The sequence below is a fragment of the Zonotrichia leucophrys genome, chromosome 22 (assembly GCF_028769735.1).
Source record: "Zonotrichia leucophrys gambelii isolate GWCS_2022_RI chromosome 22, RI_Zleu_2.0, whole genome shotgun sequence".
Taxonomy (NCBI): domain Eukaryota; kingdom Metazoa; phylum Chordata; class Aves; order Passeriformes; family Passerellidae; genus Zonotrichia; species Zonotrichia leucophrys.
In genome coordinates this window covers 3,565,850-3,589,357 of record NC_088191.1, presented here as the reverse complement: position 1 = coordinate 3,589,357, position 23,508 = coordinate 3,565,850, and the positions used below count along the sequence as shown (strand labels likewise).

The window sequence follows — 23,508 nt, the reverse complement described above, 5'->3', positions numbered from 1 at the left end:
TCCAGGAATGCAGGGAGAACATTCCTGAAAATACCTGGAAAACTTCCTTTAATTCCAGGAATGCCTGGAAAACATCCTGGAAACTCCTGGAAATACTTGGAAAACATTCCCTGAACTCCAGGAATTCCTGGAAAACCTCCTGGAAATCATTCCTGAACTCCAGGAATGCCTGGAAAATATTATGGGAACTCCAGGAATTCTTGGAAATGCCTGGGAATCATCCCTGAAATCTAAGAATGCAGGGAAAAGATTTCTGAACCTGGTGGAATTGTCTGAAACCTCCTTTAATTCCAGGAATGCCTGGAAAACATCCTGGAAATGCCAGGAAATCATCCCTGAATTCCAGGAATGCAGGGAAAACATTCCTGGAAATGCCTGGAAAACCTCCCTTAATTCCAGAAATGCCTGGAAAAAATCCTGGAAATCACTTCTGAACTCCAGGAATGCCAAGAAACCATTCCTGGAATTGTCTGGAAAACTTCCTTTAATTCCAGGAAAGCCTGGAAAACCTCCTGGAAACTTCAGGAATTCCTGGAAAATCTCCTGGAAATCATCCATGAACTCCAGGAATGCAGGGAAAACATTCCTGGAAATGTCTGGAAAACTTCCTTTAATTCCAGGAATTCCTGGAAAACATCCTGGGAACTCCGGGAATTCCTGGAAAACCTCCTGGAAATGATCCCTGAACTCCAGGAAAGCCTGGAAAACATCCTGGAACTCTGGAAATACTTGGAAAACATTCCCTGAACTCCAGGAATGAAGGGGAACATCCCTGGAATTGCCGGAAAACATTATGGAAACTCCAGGAATTCCTGGAAAATCCCTGGAAATGATGCCTGAAATCCAGGAATGCAGGGAGACATTTCCTGGAAAACCTCCTTTAATTCCAGGAAAGCCTGGAAATAATTCCTGAACTCCAGGAATTCCTGGAAATGATCCCTGAACTCCCCAATCCCACACCGGGAATTTTCCAGGAATGAGCTTGGAGAGCAAAAAACCTTTGGGAACCCCAAACCCCATCCCCTAAAAACCAAAATATTCCACCAAAAAAACCCCAAAAAAATTTTCCAGCACCACAGAAACCCCGGAGAGGGAGATGCAATTCCAGAGGATGGAATTTTCTTTGGGAATTTTCTTTCTTTGGGAATTTTCTTTGGAATGTGGCGCTCACCATCCCCCTAAAAACCAAAATATTCCACCAAAAAAAACCCCAAAAAAATTTTCCAGCACCACAGAAACCCCGGGAAGGGAGATGGAATTCCAGAGGATGGAATTTTCTTTGGGAATTTTCTTCTTTGGGAATTTTTTTGGGAATTTTCCTTGGGAATGTGGCGCTCACCATCCCCCTAAAAACCAAAATATTCCATTCAAAAAAACCCCAAAAAAATTTTCCAGCACCACAGAAACCCTGGAGAGGGAGATGGAATTCCAGAGGATGGAATTTTCGTTGGGAATTTTCTTCTTTGGGAATTTTTTTTGGGAATTTTCCTTGGGAATTTGGCGCTCACCATCCCCTAAAAACCAAAATATTCCACCAAAAAAAACCCAAAAAAATTTTCCAGCACCACAGAAACCCTGGGAAGGGAGACGGAATTCCAGAGGATGGAATTTTCTTTGGGAATTTTCTTTCTTTGGGAATTTCCTTTGGGAATGTGGCGCTCACCATCCCCCTAAAAACCAAAATATTCCACCCAAAAAAATTTTCCAGCACCACAGAAACCCAGGAAGGGAGATGGAATTCCAGAGGATGGAATATTCTTGGGAATTTTCTTGGGAATTTTTTTGGGAATTTTCCTTGGGAATGTGGCGCTCACACATCCCCCTAAAAACCAAATATTCCACCCAAAAAAACCCAAAAAAAATTTCCAGCACCACAGAATCCCGGGGAGGGAGATGGAATTCCAGGATGGAATTTTCTTTCTTTGGAATTTTTTTGGAATTTCTTTGGAATTTCTTCTTTGGAATTTTCTCTGGAATTTTTTCCCTGGGAATTTTCTTGGGAATTTGGCGCTCACCATCCCCTAAAAACCAAAATATTCCACCAAAAAAACCCCAAAAAATTTTCCAGCACCACAGAAACCCTGGAAGGAGATGGAATTCCAGAGGATGGAATTTTCTTTGGGAAAATTCTCTTTGGGAATTTTTCTTGGAATTTCCTTGGAATGTGGGCTCACATCCCCTAAAAACCAAATATTCCAGCAAAAAAACCCCAAAATTTTCCAGCACACAGAAACCCGGAAGGGAGATGGAATTCCAGAGATGAATTTTGTTGGAATTTTCTTTGGGAATTTCTTGGGAATTTGGCCCCTCACCATCCCCTAAAAACCAAAATATTCCACCAAAAAAAAACCCCAAAAAATTTTCCAGCACCACAGAAACCCCTGGGAAGAGAGATGGAATTCCAGAGGATGGAATTTTGGTTGGGAATTTTCTTTGGGAATTTTCTTTGGGAATTTGGCGCTCACCATCCCCCTAAAAACCAAAATATTCCACCAAAAAAAACCCAAAAAAATTTCCACCACCACAGAACCCCGGGAGGAGACGGAATTCCAGAGGATGGAATTTTCGTTGGGAATTTTCTTCTTTGGGAATTTTCTTTGGGAATTTTCCTTGGGAATTTGGCGCTCACCATCCCCCTAAAAACCAAAATATTCCACCAAAAAAACCCCAAAAAAATTTTCCAGCACCACAGAAACCCCGGGAAGGAAGATGCAATTCCAGAGGAGGATTTCTTGGAATTTTCTTCTTTGGAATTTTCTTTGGGGAATTTTCTTCTTGGAATTTTCTTTGGGAATTTTCTTTGGGAATTTCCTTGGAATGTGGCGCTCACCATCCCCCTAAAAACCAAAATATTCCACCCAAAAAATTTTCCAGCACCACAGAAACCCTGGAGAGGGAGATGGAATTCCAGAGGATGGAATTTTCGTCGGGAATTTTTTTTGGGAATTTTCCTTGGGAATGTGGCGCTCACCATCCCCCTAAAAACCAAAATATTCCATCAAAAAAACCCCCCAAAAAATTTTCCAGCACCACAGAAACCCTGGGAAAGGAGATGGAATTCCAGAGGATGGAATTTTCATTGGGAATTTTCTTCTTTGGGAATTTTTTTGGGAATTTTCCTGGGAATTTGGGGCGCTCACCATCCCCCTAAAAACCAAAATATTCCACCAAAAACACCCCCAAAAAAATTTTCCAGCACTGCAGAAACCCTGGAGAAGGAGATGGAATTCCAGAGGATGGAATTTTTGTCGGGAATTTTCTTGGAATTTTCTTTGGGAATTTTCTTTGGGAATTTTCCTTGGGAATGTGGCGCTCACCATCCCCCTAAAAACCAAAATATTCCACTCAAAAAAACCCCAAAAAATTTTCCAGCACCACAGAAACCCCGGGGAAGGAGATGGAATTTTTGTCGGAATTTTCTTCTTTGGGAATTTTCTTTGGAATTTTCTTTGGGAATTTGGCGCTCACCATCCCCTAAAAACCAAAATATTCCACTCAAAAAAACCCCAAAAAATTTTCCAGCACCCAGAAACCCCTGGGAAGGAGATGGAATTCCAGAGGATGGAATTTTTGTTGGGAATTTTCTTCTTTGGGAATTTTTTTTGGGAATTTTCCTTGGGAATTTGGCGCTCACCATCCCCCTAAAAACCAAAATATTCCACCCAAAAAAAACCCCAAAAAAATTTTCCAGCACCACAGAAACCCCGGGGAGGGAGATGGAATTCCAGAGGATGGAATTTTCTTTGGGAATTTTCTTCTTTGGGAATTTTCTTTGGGAATTTTCCTTGGGAATGTGGCGCTCACCATCCCCCTAAAAACCAAAATATTCCACCAAAAAAAACCCCAAAAAAATTTTCCAGCACCACAGAAACCCTGGGAAGGGAGACGGAATTCCAGAGGATGGAATTTCTTTGGATTTCTTCTTGGGAATTTTCTTTGGGAATTTTCTTCTTGAATTTTCTTTGGGAATTTCTTGGAATGTGGCGCTCACCATCCCCTAAAAACCAAAATATTCCACCCAAAAAAACCCTCAAAAAAATTTTCCAGCACCGCAGAACCCCTGGGAAGGGAGATGGAATTCCAGAGATGGAATTTTTGTCGGGAATTTTCTTCTTGGGAATTTCTTGGAATTTTCCTTGGGAATTTGGCGCTCACCATCCCCCTAAAAACCAAAATATTCCATCAAAAAAACCCCAAAAAAATTTTCCAGCACCACAGAAACCCCGGGAAGGGAGATGGAATTCCAGAGGATGGAATTTTCTTTGGGAATTTTCTTCTTTGGGAATTTTTTTTGGGAATTTTCCTTGGGAATGTGGCGCTCACCATCCCCCTAAAAACCAAAATATTCCACCCAAAAAAACCCCAAAAAAATTTTCCAGCACCACAGAAACCCTGGAGAGGGAGACGGAATTCCAGAGGATGGAATTTTCTTTGGGAATTTTCTTCTTTGGGAATTTTCTTTGGGAATTTTCTTTGGGAATGTGGCGCTCACCATCCCCCTAAAAACCAAAATATTCCACCCAAAAAAAACCCAAAAAAATTTTCCAGCACCACAGAAACCCTGGGAAAGGAGATGGAATTCCAGAGGATGGAATTTTCTTCTTTGGGAATTTTTTTTGGGAATTTTTTTTGGGAATTTTCCTTGGGAATGCGGCGCTCACCGTGTGGTTGTTGAGCATGAACTGCACGGCGCTGAGCTTGACCAGCTTGCGGACGCTGCTGTAGGTGCAGGGCGTCAAGGAAGAGGCAGCGAGGCTGGGATGGACGCAATTCCCAAAAAATTCCATGGGAATTCGCCAGGGGAAGGATGGGAAAATGGGATTGGGGCTGGTTGGTTCAGGAAATTGGGAAATTTATGGGTTTTTTCTAAGGGTAATTCAAATTTTGTAAATCGCGTCTTGGGGAAAGCTTTGGTGATCACTGGGGAAAAACTCAGGGTCTGGAATTTCTGGAAATTCTGGAATTCCTGGAAAACACTTCCAGGGAAAGGATGGAAAAATGGGATTGGGCCTGGATTACTCAGAAATTGGGAAATTTTATGTTTCTTCCAAGGATAATCCAAATTTCAGCTTGGGGAGGCGTCCTGGGGAAAAACTCAGGGTCTGGAATTTGTGGAATTCCTGGAAATTCTGGAATTTCTGGAAGTTGTGGAATTCCTGGGAATCACTTCCAGGGAAAGGCTGGAAAAATGGGATTGGGGCTGGATTATTCAGGAAATTGGGAAATTTTATGTTTTTTTCTAAGGGTAATCGAAATTTTGAAAATCACAGCTTGGGGAAAGCTTTGGTGATCACTGGGGAAAAAATCCAGGCCTGGAATTTCTGGAATTCCTGGAAGTTATGGAATTTCTGGGAATCACTTCCAGGAAAAGGCTGGAAAAATGGGATTGGGCCTGAATTACTCAGGAAGTTGGGAATTTTATGTTTCTTCCAAGGATAATCCAAATTTTGAAAATCTCGGTTTGGGGAGGGCTTTGGTGATCACTGGGGAAAACTCAGGAACTTCTGGAATTCCGGGAATTTATGGAAAACACTTCCAAGGAAAGGCTGGAAAAATGGGATTGGGGCTGGATTACTCGGAAATTGGGAAATTTATGGGGTTTTCTAAGGGTAATTCAAATTTTGAAAATCTCAGTTTGGGGAGAGCCTTGGTGACCATTGGGGAAAAACTCAGGAACTTCTGGAATTTATGGAATTTCTGGGAATCACTTCCAGGGAAAGGCTGGAAAAATGGGATTGGGCTTGGATTACTCAAAAATTGGGAATTTTACGTTTTTTCCAAGGATAATCCAAATTTTGAAAATCTCGGCTTGGGGAGACATCCTGGGGAAAACTCAGGAACTCCTGGAATTTCTGGAATTCCTGGAAATTCTGGAATTCCTGGGAATCACTTCCAGGACCAGGCTGGAAAAATGGGATTGGGGCTGGATTACTCGGAAATTGGGAAATTTATGGGTTTTTTCCAAGGATAATCCAAATTTTGAAAATCTCGGCTTGGGGAGAGCCTTGGTGATCACTGGGGAAAACTCAGGGTCTGGAATTTGTGGAATTCCTGGAAATTCAGGAATTCCTGGAAAACGCTTCCAGGGAAACCTGGGAAAATGGGATTGGGCCTGGAATATTCCAGAAATTGGGAAATTTATGGGTTTTTCCAAGGATAATCCAAATTTTGAAAATCTCGGATTGGGGAAAGCTTTGGTGATCACTGGGGAAAAAATCCAGGCCTGGAATTTCTGGAATTCCTGGAAATTCTGGAATTCCTGGGAATCACTTCCAGGGAAAGGCTGGAAAAATGGGATTGGGGCTGGATTATTCAGGAAATTGGGAATTCTTTGTTTGTTCCAAGGATAATCCAAATTGTGCAAATCTCAATTTGGGAAAGCCTTGGTGATCACTGGGGAAAACTCAGGGTCTGGAAATTCTGGAGTTCCTGGGAATCACTTCCAGGCCCAGGCTGGAAAAATGGGATTGGGGCTGGTTGATTCAGGAAATTGGGAATTTTACGTTTTTTCCAAGGATAATCCAAATTTTGAAAATCTCGGTTTGGGGAGGGCTTTGGTGATCACTGGGGAAAACTCAGGAACTTCTGGAATTCCTGGAATTTATGGAAAATACTTCCAGAGCCTGGCTGGAAAAATGGGATTGGGCCTGGAATATTCAGGAAATTGGGAATTTATGGGTTTTTTCCAAGGATAATCCAAATTTTGAAAATCTCGGCTTGGGGAGACGTCCTGGGAAAAACTCAGGGTCTGGAATTTGTGGAATTCCTGGAAATTCTGGAATTCATGGAAATTCAGGAATTTCTGGGAATCACTTCCAGGGAAAGGCTGGAAAAATGGGATTGGGGCTGGATTATTCAGGAAATTGGGAAATTTCTGGGTTTTTCTAAGGATAATTCAAATTTTGAAAATCACAATTTGGGGAGAGCCTTGGTGACCGTTGGGAAAAACTCAGGAACTTCTGGAATTTATGGAATTTGTGGAATTCCTGGGAATCACTTCCAGGACCAAGCTGGAAAAATGGGATTGGGGCTGGAATATTCAGGAAATTGGGAATTTTATGGGTTTTTCTAAGGGTAATCCAAATTTTGTAAATCTCGGTTTGGGAAAAACTCAGGAACTTCTGGAATTTATGGAATTTGTGGAATTCCTGGAAAACACTTCCAGGAAAAGGCTGGAAAAATGGGATTGGGGCTGGATTACTCAGGAAATTGGGAATTGCCTGGATTACTCAGGAAATTGGGAAATTTATGTGTTTTCTAAGGGTAATCCAAATTTTGAAAATCGTGGCTTGGGGAGAGCCTTGGTGATCACTGGGGAAAACTCAGGGTCTGGAATTTCTGGAATTCCTGGAAATTCTGGAATTTATGGAAAACACTTCCAGAGCTGGGCTGGAAAAATGGGATTGGGGCTGGAATACTCAGAAATTGGGAAATTTATGGGTTTTTCTAAGGATAATCCAAATTTTGTAAATCTCGGTTTGTGGAGAGCCTTGGTGATCACTGGGGAAAACTCAGGGTCTGGAATTTCTGGAAGTTGTGGAATTCCTGGAAAACACTTCCAGGGCCAGGCTGGAAAAATGGGATTGGGGCTGGATTATTCAGGAAATTGGGAATTTTTTGTTTGTTCCAAGGATAATCCAAAGTTTGTAAATCTCGGCTTGGGGAGAGCCTTGGTGACCATTGGGGAAAAACTCAGGGTCTGGAATTTATGGAATTCCTGGAATTCCTGGAAAACACTTCCAGGGAAAGGCTGGGAAAATGGGACTGGGGCTGGATTATTCAGAAAATTGGGAATTTTATGGGTTTTTCTAAGGGTAATCCAAATTTTGTAAATCGCGTCTTGGGGAAAGCTTTGGTGATCACTGGGGAAAAACTCAGGAATTTGTGGAATTTCTGGGAATCACTTCCAGGGAAACCTGGAAAAATGGGATTGGGGCTGAATTACTCAGGAAGTTGGGAATTTTTCGTTTGTTCCAAGGATAATCCAAATTTTGAAAATCTCAGTTTGGGGAGGCGTCCTGGGAAAAACTCAGGGTCTGGAATTCCTGGAAATTCTGGAATTCCTAGATTTTATGGAATTCCTGGAAAAAACACTCCCAGGACCAGGCTAGAAAAATGGGTCTGGGGCTGGATTACTCAGGAAATTGGGAATTCTGTCTGGTTCTCAATAAATTGGGAATTCTCTTCTGGTTTTTTTCCAAGGATAACACAAATTGTGCAGATCTCGGTGTGTGGGGGAAAAACCCCAGGAATTTGTGGAATTCCAGGAATTTGTGGAATTCCTGAAACCTCTGGAATCCCAGAAATTTATGGAATTCCCAAAAACCTCTGGAATTCCCAGAAAACCAGCAGCCACACCACAACTCCCCTTGGAAAACTCCAACTCCAACGGAATAACCAACACCCAAATCCCCAATAACCCACAGCCCCGCCGGCCTCATCCCGCCCTTAATTCCAGGAATTTGTGGAATTCCCGAAACCTCTGGAATCCCAGGAATTTATGGAATTCCTGAAAACCTCTGGAATTCCCGAAAAACCATCAGCCACACCACAACTCCCCGCGGAAAACTCCAACTCCAACGGAATAACCAACACCCAAATCCCCAATAACCCACACCCCCGCCGGCCTCATCCCGGTCTGTTCCCCCCTCATTCCCACAAATCCGATGGAAAAGCGGGAACGTGGGGGTGCTGCCATGGCAGGGGAATTTTGGGATGAGCTTTTCCCAAGGATTTGGGAGTTTTTCCAAAGGATATCCGATGGAGAGGTCGTTGAGCAGCTGCAGGGTCTTGGATGTGATCGGCTCGCAGCGGCCCCAGTACTTCAGGTTGGTGATGCTGCCAAGGAAAAACATGGAATTAGAGCGGATTTATGGGATTTTTCCAGGTTTTTTCTGGGAATTGTGGGTGGTTTTTCCACAGTTTTCACGTCTCGCAATAGCACGGAGAATAAAAATTGGGAGGGGAATCGTCGGGATGGTGAAAAATGGGAGAATTGTGCTGTGGGAATCTTGGATGCTGGGATAGAGCTGGGATTCTGTGGGATTGGTTACAGCTGGAATTTCTGGGATTGGCTGTGGGATTGGAATTCTGTGGGATTGGTCAGCCATGGAATTTCTGGGATTGGCAGCACCTGGAATTCTGTGGGACTGGTTACATCTGGAATTTCTGAGGGATTGGTCAGACCTGGAATTTCTGGGATTGGTTACAGCTGGAATTTCTGGGAATTCCACACCTGGAATTCTCTGGGATTCCAGGCCCCTGAAATTCTGTGGGGTTGGTTACAGCTGGAATTTTTGGGATTGGTTACAGCTGGAATTCTGTGGGATGCCAGATTACACTTGGAATTTTGTGGATTTCAGGCTCTTGAAATTCTGTGGGATTGGCTGCGTCTGGAATTTCTGGGATTGGTTGCACCTGGAATTCTGAGGGATTCCAGGCCCTTGGAATTCTCTGGATTTGCCACATCTGGAATTCTGTGGGATTGGCTGCACCTGGAATTTCTGGGATTGGTTACACCTGGAATTCTGTGGGATCCCAGGTTACACTTGGAATTTTGTGGGATTCCAGGCCCCTGAAATTCTGTGGGATTGGTTCCGTCTGAAATTCTCTGGGATTGGCAGCACCTGGAATTCTGAGGGATTCCAGGCCCTTGGAACTCTGAGGGATTGGTTATACCTGGAATTTTTGGGATTGGATGCACCTGGAATTCTCTGGGATTGGTTACAGCTGGAATTCTGTGGGATTCCAGCTTGCACCTGAAATTCTCTGGGATTCCAGGCCCTTGGAATTCTGTGGGATTGGTTCCAGCTGGAATTTCTGGGATTGGTTACACCTGGAATTATGGAATTGGCTGCACCTGGAATTCCTGGAATTCTGTGCGATTGCTTACAGCTGGAATTTCTGGGATTGGCAGCACCTGGAATTCTGTGGGATTGGTTATACCTGGAATTTTTGGGATTGGTTACACCTGGAATTTCTGGGATTGGCTACACCTGGAATTCTGTGGGATTGGTTACACCTGGAATTCTTTGGGATCCCAGGTTACATCTGGAATTCTGTGGGATTGGCTGCACCTGGAATTCTGTGGGATTGGTTATACCTGGAATTCTCTGGGATTCCAGGCCCTTGGAACTCTGAGGGATTGGTTACACCTGGAATTTTTGGGATTGGCTGCAACTGGAATTGGTTCCATCTGGAATTCTGTGGGATTGGTTAGACCTGGAATTTCTGGGACTGATTGGTTAAACCCAGAATTCTGTGGGATTCCAGGCCCCTGAAATTCTGTGGGATTGGTTACACCTGGAATTTCTGGGATTGGTTACACCTGGAATTTATGGGATTGGCTGCACCTGAAATTTTTGGGATTGGTTACAGCTGGAATTTCTGAGAATTCCACACATGGAATTTCTGGGAATGGTTACACCTGGAATTCTGTGGGATTGGCTACACCTGGAATTTTTGTGGGAAATTTTTGTCCTTTGGAAAATCCCATCCCAAACCCCCTGAGCTCCCTAAACCAATCCCAGGTTTTCAGGGTGAGGAATTCCAGAAATTCCAGGCCCCTTAAATTCTGTGGGATTGGTTACAGCTGGAATTTCTGGGATTGGCTGCACCTGGAATTTTTGGGATTGGTTACACCTGGAATTCTCTGGGATTCCAGGTCTCTGAGATTCTGTGGGATTGGTTACACCTGGAATTTTTGGGATTGGTTACACCAGGAATTCTGTGGGATCCCAGGTTACACTTGGAATTCTGAGGGATTTCAGGCTCTTGAAATTCTGTGGGATTGGCTGCCTCTGGAATTTCTGGGATTGGTTACACCTGGAATTCTCTGGGATTCCAGACCTCTGAGATTCTGTGGGATTGGTTACACCTGGAATTTCTGGGATTGGCTGCACCTGGAATTTTTGGGATTGATTGGTTAAACCCAGAATTCTGTGGGATTGGTTACATCTGGAATTCTGAGGGATTGATTATCCCTGGAATTTTTGGGATTGGCTGCCCTTGGAATTTCTGGGATTGGTTACACCTGAAATTCTGAGGGATTGGTCAGACCTGGAATTTCTGGGATTGGCTACACCTGGAATTTCGGAATTTTTGGGATTGATTGGTTAAACCCGGAATCCTGTGGGATCCCAGGCCCCTTAAATTCTGTGGGATTGGTTACACCTGGAATTTCTGGGATTGGTTACACCTGGAATTCTGTGGGATTGGTTACACCTGGAATTTCTGGGATTGGTTCCAGCTGGAATTTCTGGGATTGGCTGCACCTGGAATTCTCTGGGATTCCAGGCCCCTGAAATTCTGTGGGATTGGATGTACCTGGAATTATGGGATTGGCTGCACTGGAATTTCTGGGATTGGTTACATCTGGAATTTCTGTGGGATTCCAGGCCCTTGGAACTCTGAGGGATTGGTTACACCTGGAATTTTTGGGATTGGCTGCAACTGGAATTGGTTCCATCTGGAATTCTGTGGGACTGGTTAGACCTGGAATTTCTGAGATTGGTTACACCTGGAATTCTCTGGGATTCTGCGGGATTTGCTGCCCTTGGAATTCTGTGGGATTGGCAGCACCTGGAATTTGTGGGATTGGCTACAACCAGAATTTGTGGGATTGGCTACACCAGGAATTCTCTGGGATTCCAGGCCCTTGGAATTCTGTGGGATTGGATGCACTGGAATTCTGTGGGGACTGGTTACATCTGGAATTCTGTGGGATCCCAGGTTACAGCTGGAATTTTGTGGGATTCTAGGCTCTTGAAATTCTGTGGGATTGGTTCCAGCTGGAATTTTTGGGATTGGTTACACCTGGAATTCTGTGGGATTGGTTACACCTGGAATTTCTGGGATTGGCTGCACTGGAATTTTTGGGATTGGTTACACCTGGAATTTCTGGGATTGGTTATACCTGGAATTCTGTGGGATCCCAGGCCCCTTAAATTCTGTGGGATTGGATGTACCTGGAATTATGGGATTGGTTCCAGCTGGAATTATGGGATTGGCTGCAATTGGAATTTCTGGGATTGGCTACACCTGGAATTTTTGTCCTTTGGAAAATCCCATCCCAAACTCCCCGAGCTCCCTACACCAATCCCAGCTTTTCGGGGTGAGGAATTCCAGAAATTCCCAGAAATTCCCAGGAATTCCCAGGAATTCCCGGAATTCCCGGCACTCACATCTTGCCGATGAAGACGCTCAGCACCATGGTCTCGTCGTTCAGCCCCAGCACCTCCGACAGCCTCCGGTACAGCTGCTCCCAAAAAAAAATATGGAAAAAAACCAATTCCAAACTGCCAGGAAAAATGGGAATTCTCCCAAAAAAATCTGATTTTCCATCTCCGGGAAAAAGGGATGTCGTGGGGTTTTTACATTGTGTCAAAATTCTGATTTTTTCATGATTTTTCTTCTTTTTTGTCTTAGCAGTATGGCTTGAGAATAAAAAAGGAGGATTTGGGAAAATTCCCTAAAAATTTCCTAAAAATTCCCTAAAATTCCCCCCAAAAAAATTGGATTTTAACTGTGCCAAACCTCCAAACACAGCCAAAATTCCTGTTTTTTTTTAATTGGAAAAATGGATTTGACATCCCCAAAAATGGATTTGGGGAAATTCCCAAAAAAATTCCCAAAAAATTCCCTAAAATTCCCTAAAATTCCCTAAAAAAATTGGATTTTAACCGTGCTAAACCTCCAAACAAAATCAGGATTTGAGTGGATTTCACTGGAATTTTCCCTGGGAATTGTTTTGATCCCAATCCAATTTCTCCTCCATGGGATTTAATTTCAGGATAAATCCCAGAAAATGGGATTTAATTCCAGGAAGAATCCCAGAAAATGGGATTTAATTCCAGGAGAAATCCCAGAAAATGGGATTTAATTCCAGTTAAAATTAGAAGAAATCCCAGAAATGGGATTTAATTCCAGGAGAAATCCCAGAAAATGGGATTTAACTCCAACTAAAATGAGGAGAAATCACAAAAATGGGATTTAATTCCAAGAAGAATCACAGAAAATGGGATTTAATTTCAGGAGATATCCCAGAAAATTTGATTTAATTCTGGGAGAAATCACAGAAAATGGAATTTAATTTCAGGAAGAAATCCCAGAAAATTTGATTTAATTCTGGGAGAAATCACAGAAAATTTGATTTCATTTGAGATCAAATGAGGAGAAATCATAGAAATGGATTTAATTTCAGGAGAAATCACAGAAAATTTGATTTAATTCAGGGAAAAATCACAGAAAATTTGATTTAATTCCAGGAGAAACCACAGAAAATGGGATTTATTTTGAGGATTTGGGGATTTGGGGTTTGGGGTTTTGGGGTTTGGGGTTTGGGGATTTGGGGTTTGGGGATTTGGGGATTTGGGGATTTGGGGATTTGGGGATTTGGGGTTTGGGGATTTGGGATTTGGGGTTTGGGGATTTGGGATTTGGGGATTGGGGATTTGGGGATTTGGGGATTTGGGGTTTGGGGTTTGGGGATTTGGGATTTGGGGTTTGGGGTTTTGGGGTTTTGGGATTTGGGGTTTGGGGATTTGGGGATTTGGGATTTGGGGATTTGGGGTTTGGGATTTGGGGTTTGGGGTTTTGGGGATTTGGGGATTTGGGGTTTGGGGGTTTGGGGGTTTGGGGTTTGGGGATTTGGGGATTTGGGAATTTGGGGATTTGGGGATTTGGGGTTTGGGATTTGGGGTTTGGGGATTTGGGGATTTGGGGATTTGGGGATTTGGGAATTTGGGGATTTGGGAATTTGGGGATTTGGGGTTTGGGATTTGGGGTTTGGGATTTGGGGATTTGGAGATTTTGGATTTGGGGTTTGGGGTTTCGGTATTTGGGATTTGGGGTTTGGGGATTTGGGATTTGGGGGTTTGGGGATTTGGGGATTTGGGGTTTGGGGGTTTGGGGTTTGGGGATTTGGGGGTTTGGGGATTTGGGGATTTGGGGTTTGGGGTTATTTGGGGTTTGGGTTTGGGGTGGTGCCCACCTTGGAGGATTTCTGCACCTGGTCCCCGATGTAGATCTTGCGGAACTGCTCGAAGAAGCTCAGCATGGCCAACTCCAGCTTCTCATTGCCCGCCTGCGCCAGCCGAGAGTCCGTCAGGTTCATCAGCTGCAGAACCCTGGGCAGGGGAATGGGGGAAAGGGGGAGAAAAAAGGGGGAAAATGGGGAAAAGGAAAGGGGGAAAGGGAAAAGGGGAAAGGGGGAAAGGAAAGGGGGAAAGGAGAGGGGGAAAATGGGTGAGAAAAAGGGGGGAAAAGGGGGAAATGGGGGAGAGGGAAAGGGAAAGGGAAAGGGAAAGGAAAGGGGAAAAGGGGGAAGGAAAGGGGGAAAAGGTGGGAAATGAAAGGGGAAAAGGGGGAAAGGAAAAGGGGAAGAGCGGGGGAAAAGGGAAAAGGAAAGGGGGAAAAGGGGGAGAGAAAAGGGGGAAAAAGGGATAAAAGGGGGAGAGAAAAGGGGGAAGGTAAAGAGGAAAAGGGGGGAAGGAAAGGGGGAAAGAAAGGGGGAAAGGAAATGGGGCAAGGTGGGAAAGGAAAGGGGAAAGGGAGGGAAGGGGGAAAAAGGGGAAAGAAAGGGGAAAATGGGGGAAGGGAAAGGGGGAAAGGAGAGGGGGGAAGGGGGAAAGGGGGAAGAGTGAAGGAAAGGGCAGAAGGAAAGGGGGAAAAGGAGGAAAGGAAAGGGGAAGGGAAAGGGGAAAGAAAGGGGGAAGAGTGGGGGAAAAGGGGGAAAAGTAAAGGGGGAAAGGGGGGAAGGTGGGAAAGGAAAGGGGAAAAAAGGGAAAGAAAGGGGAAAGGGGGGGAAAAAGGGGGAAAAGGGGGGAAAGAAAGGGGGAAAGGAGGGGGGGAAGGGGGGAAAAAGGGGGAAAGGGAAGGGGAAAATTGGGGAGAAAAAGGGGGGAAATGGGGGAGAAAAAGGGGGAAAAGGGGGAAAGGAAAGGGGGAAAAGAGGGGGAAGGTAAAGAGGAAAAGGGGGGAAGGAAAGGGGGAAAAGGAAAAGGGAAAAGAGGGAGAAAAGGTGGGAAAGGAAAGGGGGAAAAGGGGGGAAAGGGAGGGGGGAAAAGCGGAGGGAAAAGAGGGAAAGGGGAAAAGGAAAGGGGGGAATTAAAAGGGGAAAAGCAGGGGAAAAGGGGAAAGGAAAGGGGGAAAAGAGAGGGGAAAAGGCGGAAAAGGGAAGGGAAGGGAAGGGAAGGGAAGGGAAGGGAAGGGAAGGGAAGGGAAGGGAAGGGAAGGGAAGGGAAGGGAAGGGAAGGGAAGGGAAGGGAAGGGAAGGGAAGGGAAGGGAAGGGAAGGGAAGGGAAGGGAGGAGAAAGGGCAAAAAGAGGGGAAGGAAAGGGGGAGAAAACAGAAAAAGGGGGGAAAGAAGAGGAAAAGTGAGAGAAAAGTGGGGGAAAAGGAGGAGAAAAGGGGGAGAAAAGGGGGGAAAGATGGGGGGAAAGTGGAAAAAGGGGGAAAGAAGAGGCAAACACAGAGAAAAGGGGGGAAAGGGGGAGAAGAAATGAGGGAGAAAAGGGGGGACAAAAATTCAATTTTCCCTGCTCCTTCCCCCTCAGTCTCTGTTCCAACCCAAATTCCCACTGGATTTTAATCCCAAAAACCCCAGGTCATAACATCACAACATCCGAATTTTCCAAGCCCAACATTCCCACTAATCCCCAGCATTTCCATGCCAAATATTCCCTAATCAATAATGAATGAACAATTCCTTTTTCCACCCTCATTCCCTGTCACAACCCAAATTCCCACTGGGAATCAGCAGCACCACCAGGGCTCTCCATCCCCTTCCTGCCGGAATTCCCACTGGAATCAGAGCTGGAAAAATGGGAATAACGCTCTCCCAGATTTCTGGATTTAATGGAATATCCCATGTGGATTTAATGGAATAACCCAGCTGGATTTAATGGAATATCCCAGCTGGATTTAATGGAATATCCCAGGTGGATTTAATGGAATATCCCAGCTGGATTTAATGGAATATCCCAGGTGGGTTTAATGGAATATCCCATTTAATGGAATATCCCAGGTGGATTTAATGGAATATCCCATTTAATGGAATATCCCAGTGGATTTAATGGAATATCCCATGTGGATTTAATGGAATATCCCAGGTGGATTTAATGGAATATCCCATTTAATGGAATATCCCATGTGGATTTAATGGAATATCCCGGCTGGATTTAATGGAATATCTGGAATATCCCAGGTGGATTTAATGGAATTGCCTGGGTGGGTTTAATGGAATATCCCAGGTGGATTTAATGGAATATCCCATGTGGATTTAATGGAATATCCCATGTGGATTTAATGGAATATCCCAGTGGATTTAATGGAATATCCCAGGTGGATTTTATGGAATATCCCAGTGGAATTTTGGTGGAATTCCCAGGTGGATTTTGCTTGGAATTTCCTGGGTGGATTTTTCTGGGATGTCTTGGTGAATTTTGCTGGAATTCCTGGATGGATTTTCCTGGAATATCCCAGGTGGATTTTGCTGGAATTCCCAGGTGGATTTAATGCAATATCCTGGCTGGGTTTAATGGAATATCCTGGATGGATTTTCCTGGAATATCTGGAACATCCTGGGTAGATTCTGCTAGAATTCCCGGGTGGATTTTGCTGGAATATCTCAGTGGATTTTGCTGGAATTCCTGGATGGATTTTGCTGGAATATCTGGAACATCCTGGGTAGATTTTGCTACAATATCTCAGTGGCTTTTGCTGGAATTCCTGGATGGATTTTGCTGGAATTCCTGGATGGATTTTGCTGGGATATCCCAGGTGGATTTTTGTGAGATATCATGGATGGATTTTCCGGAATATCTGGAACATCCTGGGTAGATTTTGCTAGAATTCCCGGGTGCATTTTGCTGGAATATCTCAGTGGATTTTGCTACAATATCTCAGTGGATTTTGCTGGAATTCCTGGATGGATTTTGCTGGAATTCCTGGATGGATTTTCCTGGAATTCCTGGATGGATTTTGCTGGGATATCCCAGGTGGATTTTTGTGAGATATCCTGGATGGATTTTCCTGGAATATCTGGAACATCCTGGGTAGATTTTGCTAGAATACCTCAGTGGCTTTTGCTGGAATTCCTGGATGGATTTTCCTGGAATATCCCAGGTGGATTTTGCTGGGATATCCCAGGTGAATTTTTGTGAGATATCATGGATGGATTTTTCTGGAATATCTGGAACATCCTGGGTAGATTTTGCTAGAATACCTCAGTGGCTTTTGCTGGAATTCCTGGATGGATTTTCCTGGAATATCCCAGGTGGATTTTGCTGGAATTCCTGGAATATCTCAGTGGATTTTGCTACAATATCTCAGTGGATTTTCCTGGAATTCCTGGATGGATTTTCCTGGAACATCCCAGGTGGATTTTGCTGGAATTCCTGGATGGATTTTCCCAGAATTCCTGGATGGATTTTCCCAGAATTCCTGGGTGGATTTTGCTGGAATATCTCAGTGGATTTTGCTGGAATTCCTGGATGGATTTTCCCAGAATTCCTGGATGGATTTTCCTGGAATTCCTGGATGGATTTTGCTGGAATTCCTGGATAGATTTTCCCGGAATTCCTGGATGGATTTTCCCAGAATTCCTGGATGGATTTTCCCGGAATTCCTGGATGGATTTTGCTGGAATTCCTGGATGGATTTTCCCAGAATTCCTGGATGGATTTTGCTAGAATTCCTGGGTGGATTTTGCTGGAATTCCTGGATGGATTTTGCTGGAATTCCTGGATGGATTTTCCCGGAATTCCTGGATGGATTTTCCCGGAATTCCCAGTGGATTCCCTGCAGTTCCCTACCTGCAGACCAGCTCTCCGTCCATGGCGTCCTGCTCGTCCGTGCTGGCGAAGGAGACGCGGCCGCCGATGACGGCGCCGATGATGTACACGAGCCACGTCAGCCGCCCTGGGGACACCGGGGACACCGTCAGGGCTGGCAGCACCCTGGGCACCCACAGCGGCCACCCCGGGGCAAAGGAAATCCCAAATAAATCCATTTTTCCCAAAATAAATCCATTTTTCCCTCAGAAATGTCACGGTTGTAGTGGCTGTGGGGTGAGGAACCTCACTCTGCCCCGGGGACACCAGGGGACACTGTCAGGGGTGGCAGCCACCCTGGGCACCCACAGCGGCCACCCCGGGGCAAAGGAAATCCCAAATAAATCCATTTTTCCCAAAATAAATCCGTTTTTCCCAAAATAAATCCATTTTTTCCCTCAGAAAAGTCACGGTTGTAGTGGCCGTAGGGTGAGGAACCTCATTCTGCCCTGGGGACATGGTCAGGGGTGCCACCCACCCTGGGCACCCACAGCGGCCACCCCATGGCAAAACAAATCCCAAATAATCCATTTTTCCCAAAATAAATCCATTTTTCCCAAAATAAATCCATTTTTTCCCTCAGAAAAGTCATGGTTGTAGTGGCCGTAGGGTGAGGGCCTCACTCTGCCCCGGGGACACCAGGGGACACTGTCAGGGGTGGCACCCACCCTGGGCACCCACAGCGGCCACCCCGTGGCAAAACAAATCCCAAATAAATCCATTTTTCCCAAAATAAATCCATTTTTTCCCTCAGAAAAGTCACGGTTGTAGTGGCCGTAGGGTGAGGAACCTTGTCCTCTCCTGGGACACACTGGGGACACTTCCAGAGCTGTCACCTCCCCTTTTTGTGGCCATATTGCCCAAAATAAATCCATTTTTCTCCCAAAAATATATTGGTTTTTCCCAAAATAAGTAACTTTTTCCCTCAGAAAAGTCACGGTTGTAGTGGCCGTAGGGTGAGGAACTTCACTCTGCCCCAGGGACACTGTCAGGGGTGCCACCCGCCCTGGGCACGCACAGCTGGCATGGTTTGGCAAAAGAAATCCCAAATTAATTCATTTTTCCCAAAATAAATCCATTTTTCCTAAAATAAATCCATTTTTTCCCTCAGAAAAGTCACGGTTGTAGTGGCCGTAGGGTGAGGAACCTTGTCCTCTCCTGGGACACACTGGGGACACTTCCAGAGCTGTCACCTCCCCTTTTAGAGCTGTCACCTCCTCTTTCACATCCTGCCCAAAATAAATCCATTTTTCTCCCAAAAATATATTGGTTTTTCCCAAAATAAATAAGTTTTTCCCTCAGAAATGTCATGGTTGTAGTGGCCGTAGGGTGAGGGACCTCACTCTGCCCCGGGGACACCAGGGGACACTGTCAGGGGTGCCACCCACCCTGGGCACGCACAGCTGGCATGGTTTGGCAAAAGAAATCCCAAATTAATTCATTTTTCCCAAAATAAATCCGTTTTTCCTAAAATAAATCCATTTTTTCCCTCAGAAAAGTCACGGTTGTAGTGGCTGTAGGGTGAGGAACCTCATTCTGCCCTGGGGACACGGTCAGGGGTGGCACCCGCCCTGGGCACCCACAGCGGCCACCCCGGGGCAAAAGAAATCCCAAATAAATCCATTTTTCCCAAAAAAAATCTGTTTTCCCCCTGGATAATGGAATGAGCTGCAGGACAGCACCATCTCCAGCCAGTGAGGAGGGGAAAATCCACAGCCAGAGCAGGGAAATGAGGGATGGGATTGATGGGATTGATGGGATGGGATGGGATGGGATGGGATGGGGTGGGGTGGGATCCATGGGATGGGATGGGATGGGATGGGATCCATGGGATGGGATGGGATGGGATGGATGGGATGGGATGGGATCCATGGGATGGGATGGGATGGGATGGGATGGGATGGGATGGGATCCATGGGATGGGATGGGATGGGATGGGATGGGATGGGATGGGATTGGGATCCATGGGATGGGATTGGGATCCATGGGATGGGATTGGGGATGGGATTGGGATCCATGGGATGGGATTGGGATCCATGGGATGGGATTGGGATCCATGGGATGGGACTGGGATCCATGGGATGGGATTTATGATAGGACTGGGATCCATGGGATGGGATTGGGATCCATGGGCTGGGATTTATGATAGGACTGGGATCCATGGGATGGGATGGGCAGCACTGGACAGGGAGCAACCACACCGAGGAGCAACCACGCCATCCCTCCCCTCTGCAGGGACTTCCCAGGCCAGTTCCTTTGGTTAGGAGCCCCCGTTCCCTGTCCAGGCTGACCTTCCTGCACGGCCAGGTCCATGGGGCTGGTGGTGACATGGATGGGATGGGATCCATGGGATGGGATTGGGATGGGATCCATGGGATGAGACTGGGATCCATGGGATGGGATTGGGATCCATGGGATGGGATTGGGATCCATGGGGTGGGATTGGGATCCATGGGGTGGGATTGGGATCCATGGGATGGGATCCATGGGATGGGATTGGGATCCATGGGATGGGACTGGGATCCAAGGGATGGGATTGGGATCCATGGGATGGGATCCATGGGATGGGACTGGGATCCATGGGATGGGATGGGCAGCACTGACTAGGAAACCCCTCTCAAGGAGCAACCACGCCATCCCTCCCCACTCTGCAGGGACTTCCCAGGCCAGCTCCTTTGGGAAGGAGCCCCCATTCCCTGTCCAGGCTGACCTTCCTGCACGGCCAGGTCCATGGGGCTGGTGGTGCCATGGATGGGATGGGATCCATGGGATGGGATTGGGATCCATGGGATGGGACTGGGATCCATGGGATGGGATTGGGATCCATGGGATGGGATTAGGATGGGATGGGATCCATGGGGTGGGATTTGGTTTCATGGGATGGGATTGGGATCCATGGATGGGATTTGGGATGGGATTGGGATCCATGGGATGGGATTGGGATCCATTGGGTGGGATTTATGATAGGACTGGGATCCACAGGATGAGACTGGGATCCATGGGATGGGATTGGGTTCCAAGGGATGGGATTGGGATCCATGGGGTGGGATTGGGATAGGATGGGATGGCATTTATGATAGGATTGGGATCCATGGATGGGATTGGGATCCATGGGATGGGATTGGGATGCATGGGGTGGGATTGGGTTCCATGGGATTTATGATAGGACTGGGATCCATGGGATGGGATGGGCAGCACTGGATAGGGAACCCCTCCCAAGGAGCAACCACGCCATCCCTCCCCTCTGCAGAGATTTCCCAGTCCAGCTCCCTTGGTTAGGAGCCCCCATTCCCTGTCCAGGCTGACCTTCCTGCACGGCCAGGTCCATGGGGCTGGTGGTGCCATTGATGGGATGGGATCCATGGGATGAGACTGGGATCCATGGATGGGATCGGGATCCATGGGATGGGATTGGGATGCATGGGGTGGGATTGGGTTCCATGGGATGGGATTGAGATGGGATTGGGTTCCATGGGATGGGATTGGGATCCATGGATGGGATTGGGATGCATGGGGTGGGATCCATGGATGGGATTTGGGAAGGGATTGGCATCCATGGGATGGGATCAGGATCCATGGGATGCGATCCATTGGACTGGATCCATTGGATGAGATTTGGATCCATGGGATGGCATTTATGATAGGATTGGGATCCATGGGGTGGGATTGGGATCCATGGGGTGGGATTTATGATAGGACTGGGATCGATGGGATGGGATGGAAAGGCAGCACTGGACAGGGAGCAACCACACCGAGGATCAACCACGCCATCCCACCCCTCTGCAGAGATTTCCCAGTCCAGCTCCCTTGGTTAGGAGCCCCCATTCCCTGCCCAGGCTGACCTTCCTGCACGGCCAGGTCCATGGGGCTGGTGGTGCCATTGATGGGATGGGATCCATGGGATGGGATTGGGATCCATGGGATGGGATTGGGATCCATGGGATGGGATTGAGATGGGATTGGGATCCATGGGATGGGATTTGGGATGGGATTGGGATCCATGGGATGGGATTTGGGATGGGACTGGGATCCATGGGATGGGATTGGGATCCATGGGGTGGGATTTGGGATGGGATTGGGATCCATAGGATGAGACTGGGATCCATGGGATGGGATTGGGTTCCAAGGGATGGGATTGGGATCCATGGGGTGGGATTGGGATAGGATGGGATGGCATTGATGATAGGATTGGGATCCATGGGATGGGATTGGGATCCATGGGATGGGATTGGGTTCCATGGGATGGGATTGGGATCCATGGGGTGGGATTGGGATAGGATGGGATGGCATTTATGATAGGATTGGGATCCATGGGATGGGATTGGGATCCATGGGGTGGGATTGGGATCCATGGGATGGGATTTATGATAGGACTGGGATCCATGGGATGGGATGGGCAGCACTGACTAGGAAACCCCTCCCAAGGAGCAACCACGCCATCCCTCCCCTCTGCAGAGATTTCCCAGGCCAGCTCCCTTGGTTAGGAGCCCCCATTCCCTGTCCAGGCTGACCTTCCTGCACGGCCAGGTCCATGGGGCTGGCGCTGGCGCTCTGCAGCAGCTCCTGGTAGGACTGGGCGGCCTGGTCGAAGAGCTGCACCAGCAGCGCGCACGTCTTCTCGTACTCGCAGCGCCCGATGGTGGACAGCTGGTCCAGCTGCTGCTGCACCAGCCCCGTGTCCTCCAGAGGGTCCTCCAGGCCATCCCTGCAAAGAGCACACGGAAAATGGGGCAGGGAACTCCCAGGAGCAGCAGCTCCCTGGTTTTACTGACAGGAGGTGCAGGTTGGAATTCACACAATTGTGGAATGGTTCCGTTTTCCCCACAGAATTTGGGTTGGAAAAGGTTTCAAGCACCTTCCATTGGACAACATCTTTAATGGCCTGCTTGCCAAATGTTGGGAGCAAATTCCCAGTGCTTCCAAAGAAAAGTAAAACAAAGCAAGGAGTTGTGATTTGTGTTGTTTGACTCAGGTTTTTCCCACAGAAGTTGGGTTGGAAGGGGTTTAAACACCTTCCACAACATCTTTTATGGCCTGCTTGCCAAATTAACCAGGAATTTCAGAGCATGTTGTTGTGAGTAAATTCCCAGTGCTTCCAGAAGGAAAAAAAGAATGAAAACAAAGCATGGAGTTGTGATTTGTGTTGTTTGATTTAAGTTTTTCCCACAGAGTTTGGGTGGCAAGGGGTTTAAAACACCTTCCACTGGACAACACCTTTAATGGCCTGCTTGCCAAATTAAACAGGAATTTCATAGTGCATTCCCAGAGTAAATTCCCAATGCTTCCAGAAGGAAAAACAGAAGGAAAACAAGGCAGGTAGTTACAGTTTGTGTTGTTTGATTCAAGTTTTTCCCACAGAATTTGGGTTGCAAGGGGTTTCAAGCACCTTCCATTGGACAACATCTTTAATGGCCTGCTTGCCAAATTAACCAGGAATTTCAGAGCACGTTGTTGTGAGTAAATTCCCAGTGCTTCCAGAGAAAAAAAAGAGAAGGAAAACAAAGCAGGGAGTTACATTTGTGTTGTTGAAGTTTTTCCCACAGAATTTGGGCAGGAAGTGTTTAAAGCCCTGCTGCACCTTCCACTGGCCTGGTTACCAAATTAACCAGGAATTTCAGAGCACGTTGTTGTGAGTAAATTCCCAGTGCTTCCAGAGGAAAAGAGAATGAGAACAAAG

General features: G+C 46.4%; 1 protein-coding gene across 1 annotated transcript in view; it reads right to left on the bottom strand.

Annotated features, from left to right (window-relative positions):
• Positions 1-23,508, bottom strand: part of XPO7 (exportin 7) — a 93,851-nt gene that overhangs the window by 31,986 nt on the left and 38,357 nt on the right. The window contains exons 11-16 of the mRNA XM_064731219.1: positions 22,343-22,536; positions 17,814-17,919; positions 13,991-14,126; positions 12,183-12,256; positions 8,758-8,838; positions 4,662-4,725 (exon numbers count right to left, since the gene is read on the bottom strand). Of these exons, the coding sequence (XP_064587289.1) occupies positions 4,662-4,725; positions 8,758-8,838; positions 12,183-12,256; positions 13,991-14,126; positions 17,814-17,919; positions 22,343-22,536 (655 nt within the window). The remainder of the gene's footprint in view (positions 1-4,661; positions 4,726-8,757; positions 8,839-12,182; positions 12,257-13,990; positions 14,127-17,813; positions 17,920-22,342; positions 22,537-23,508) is intronic.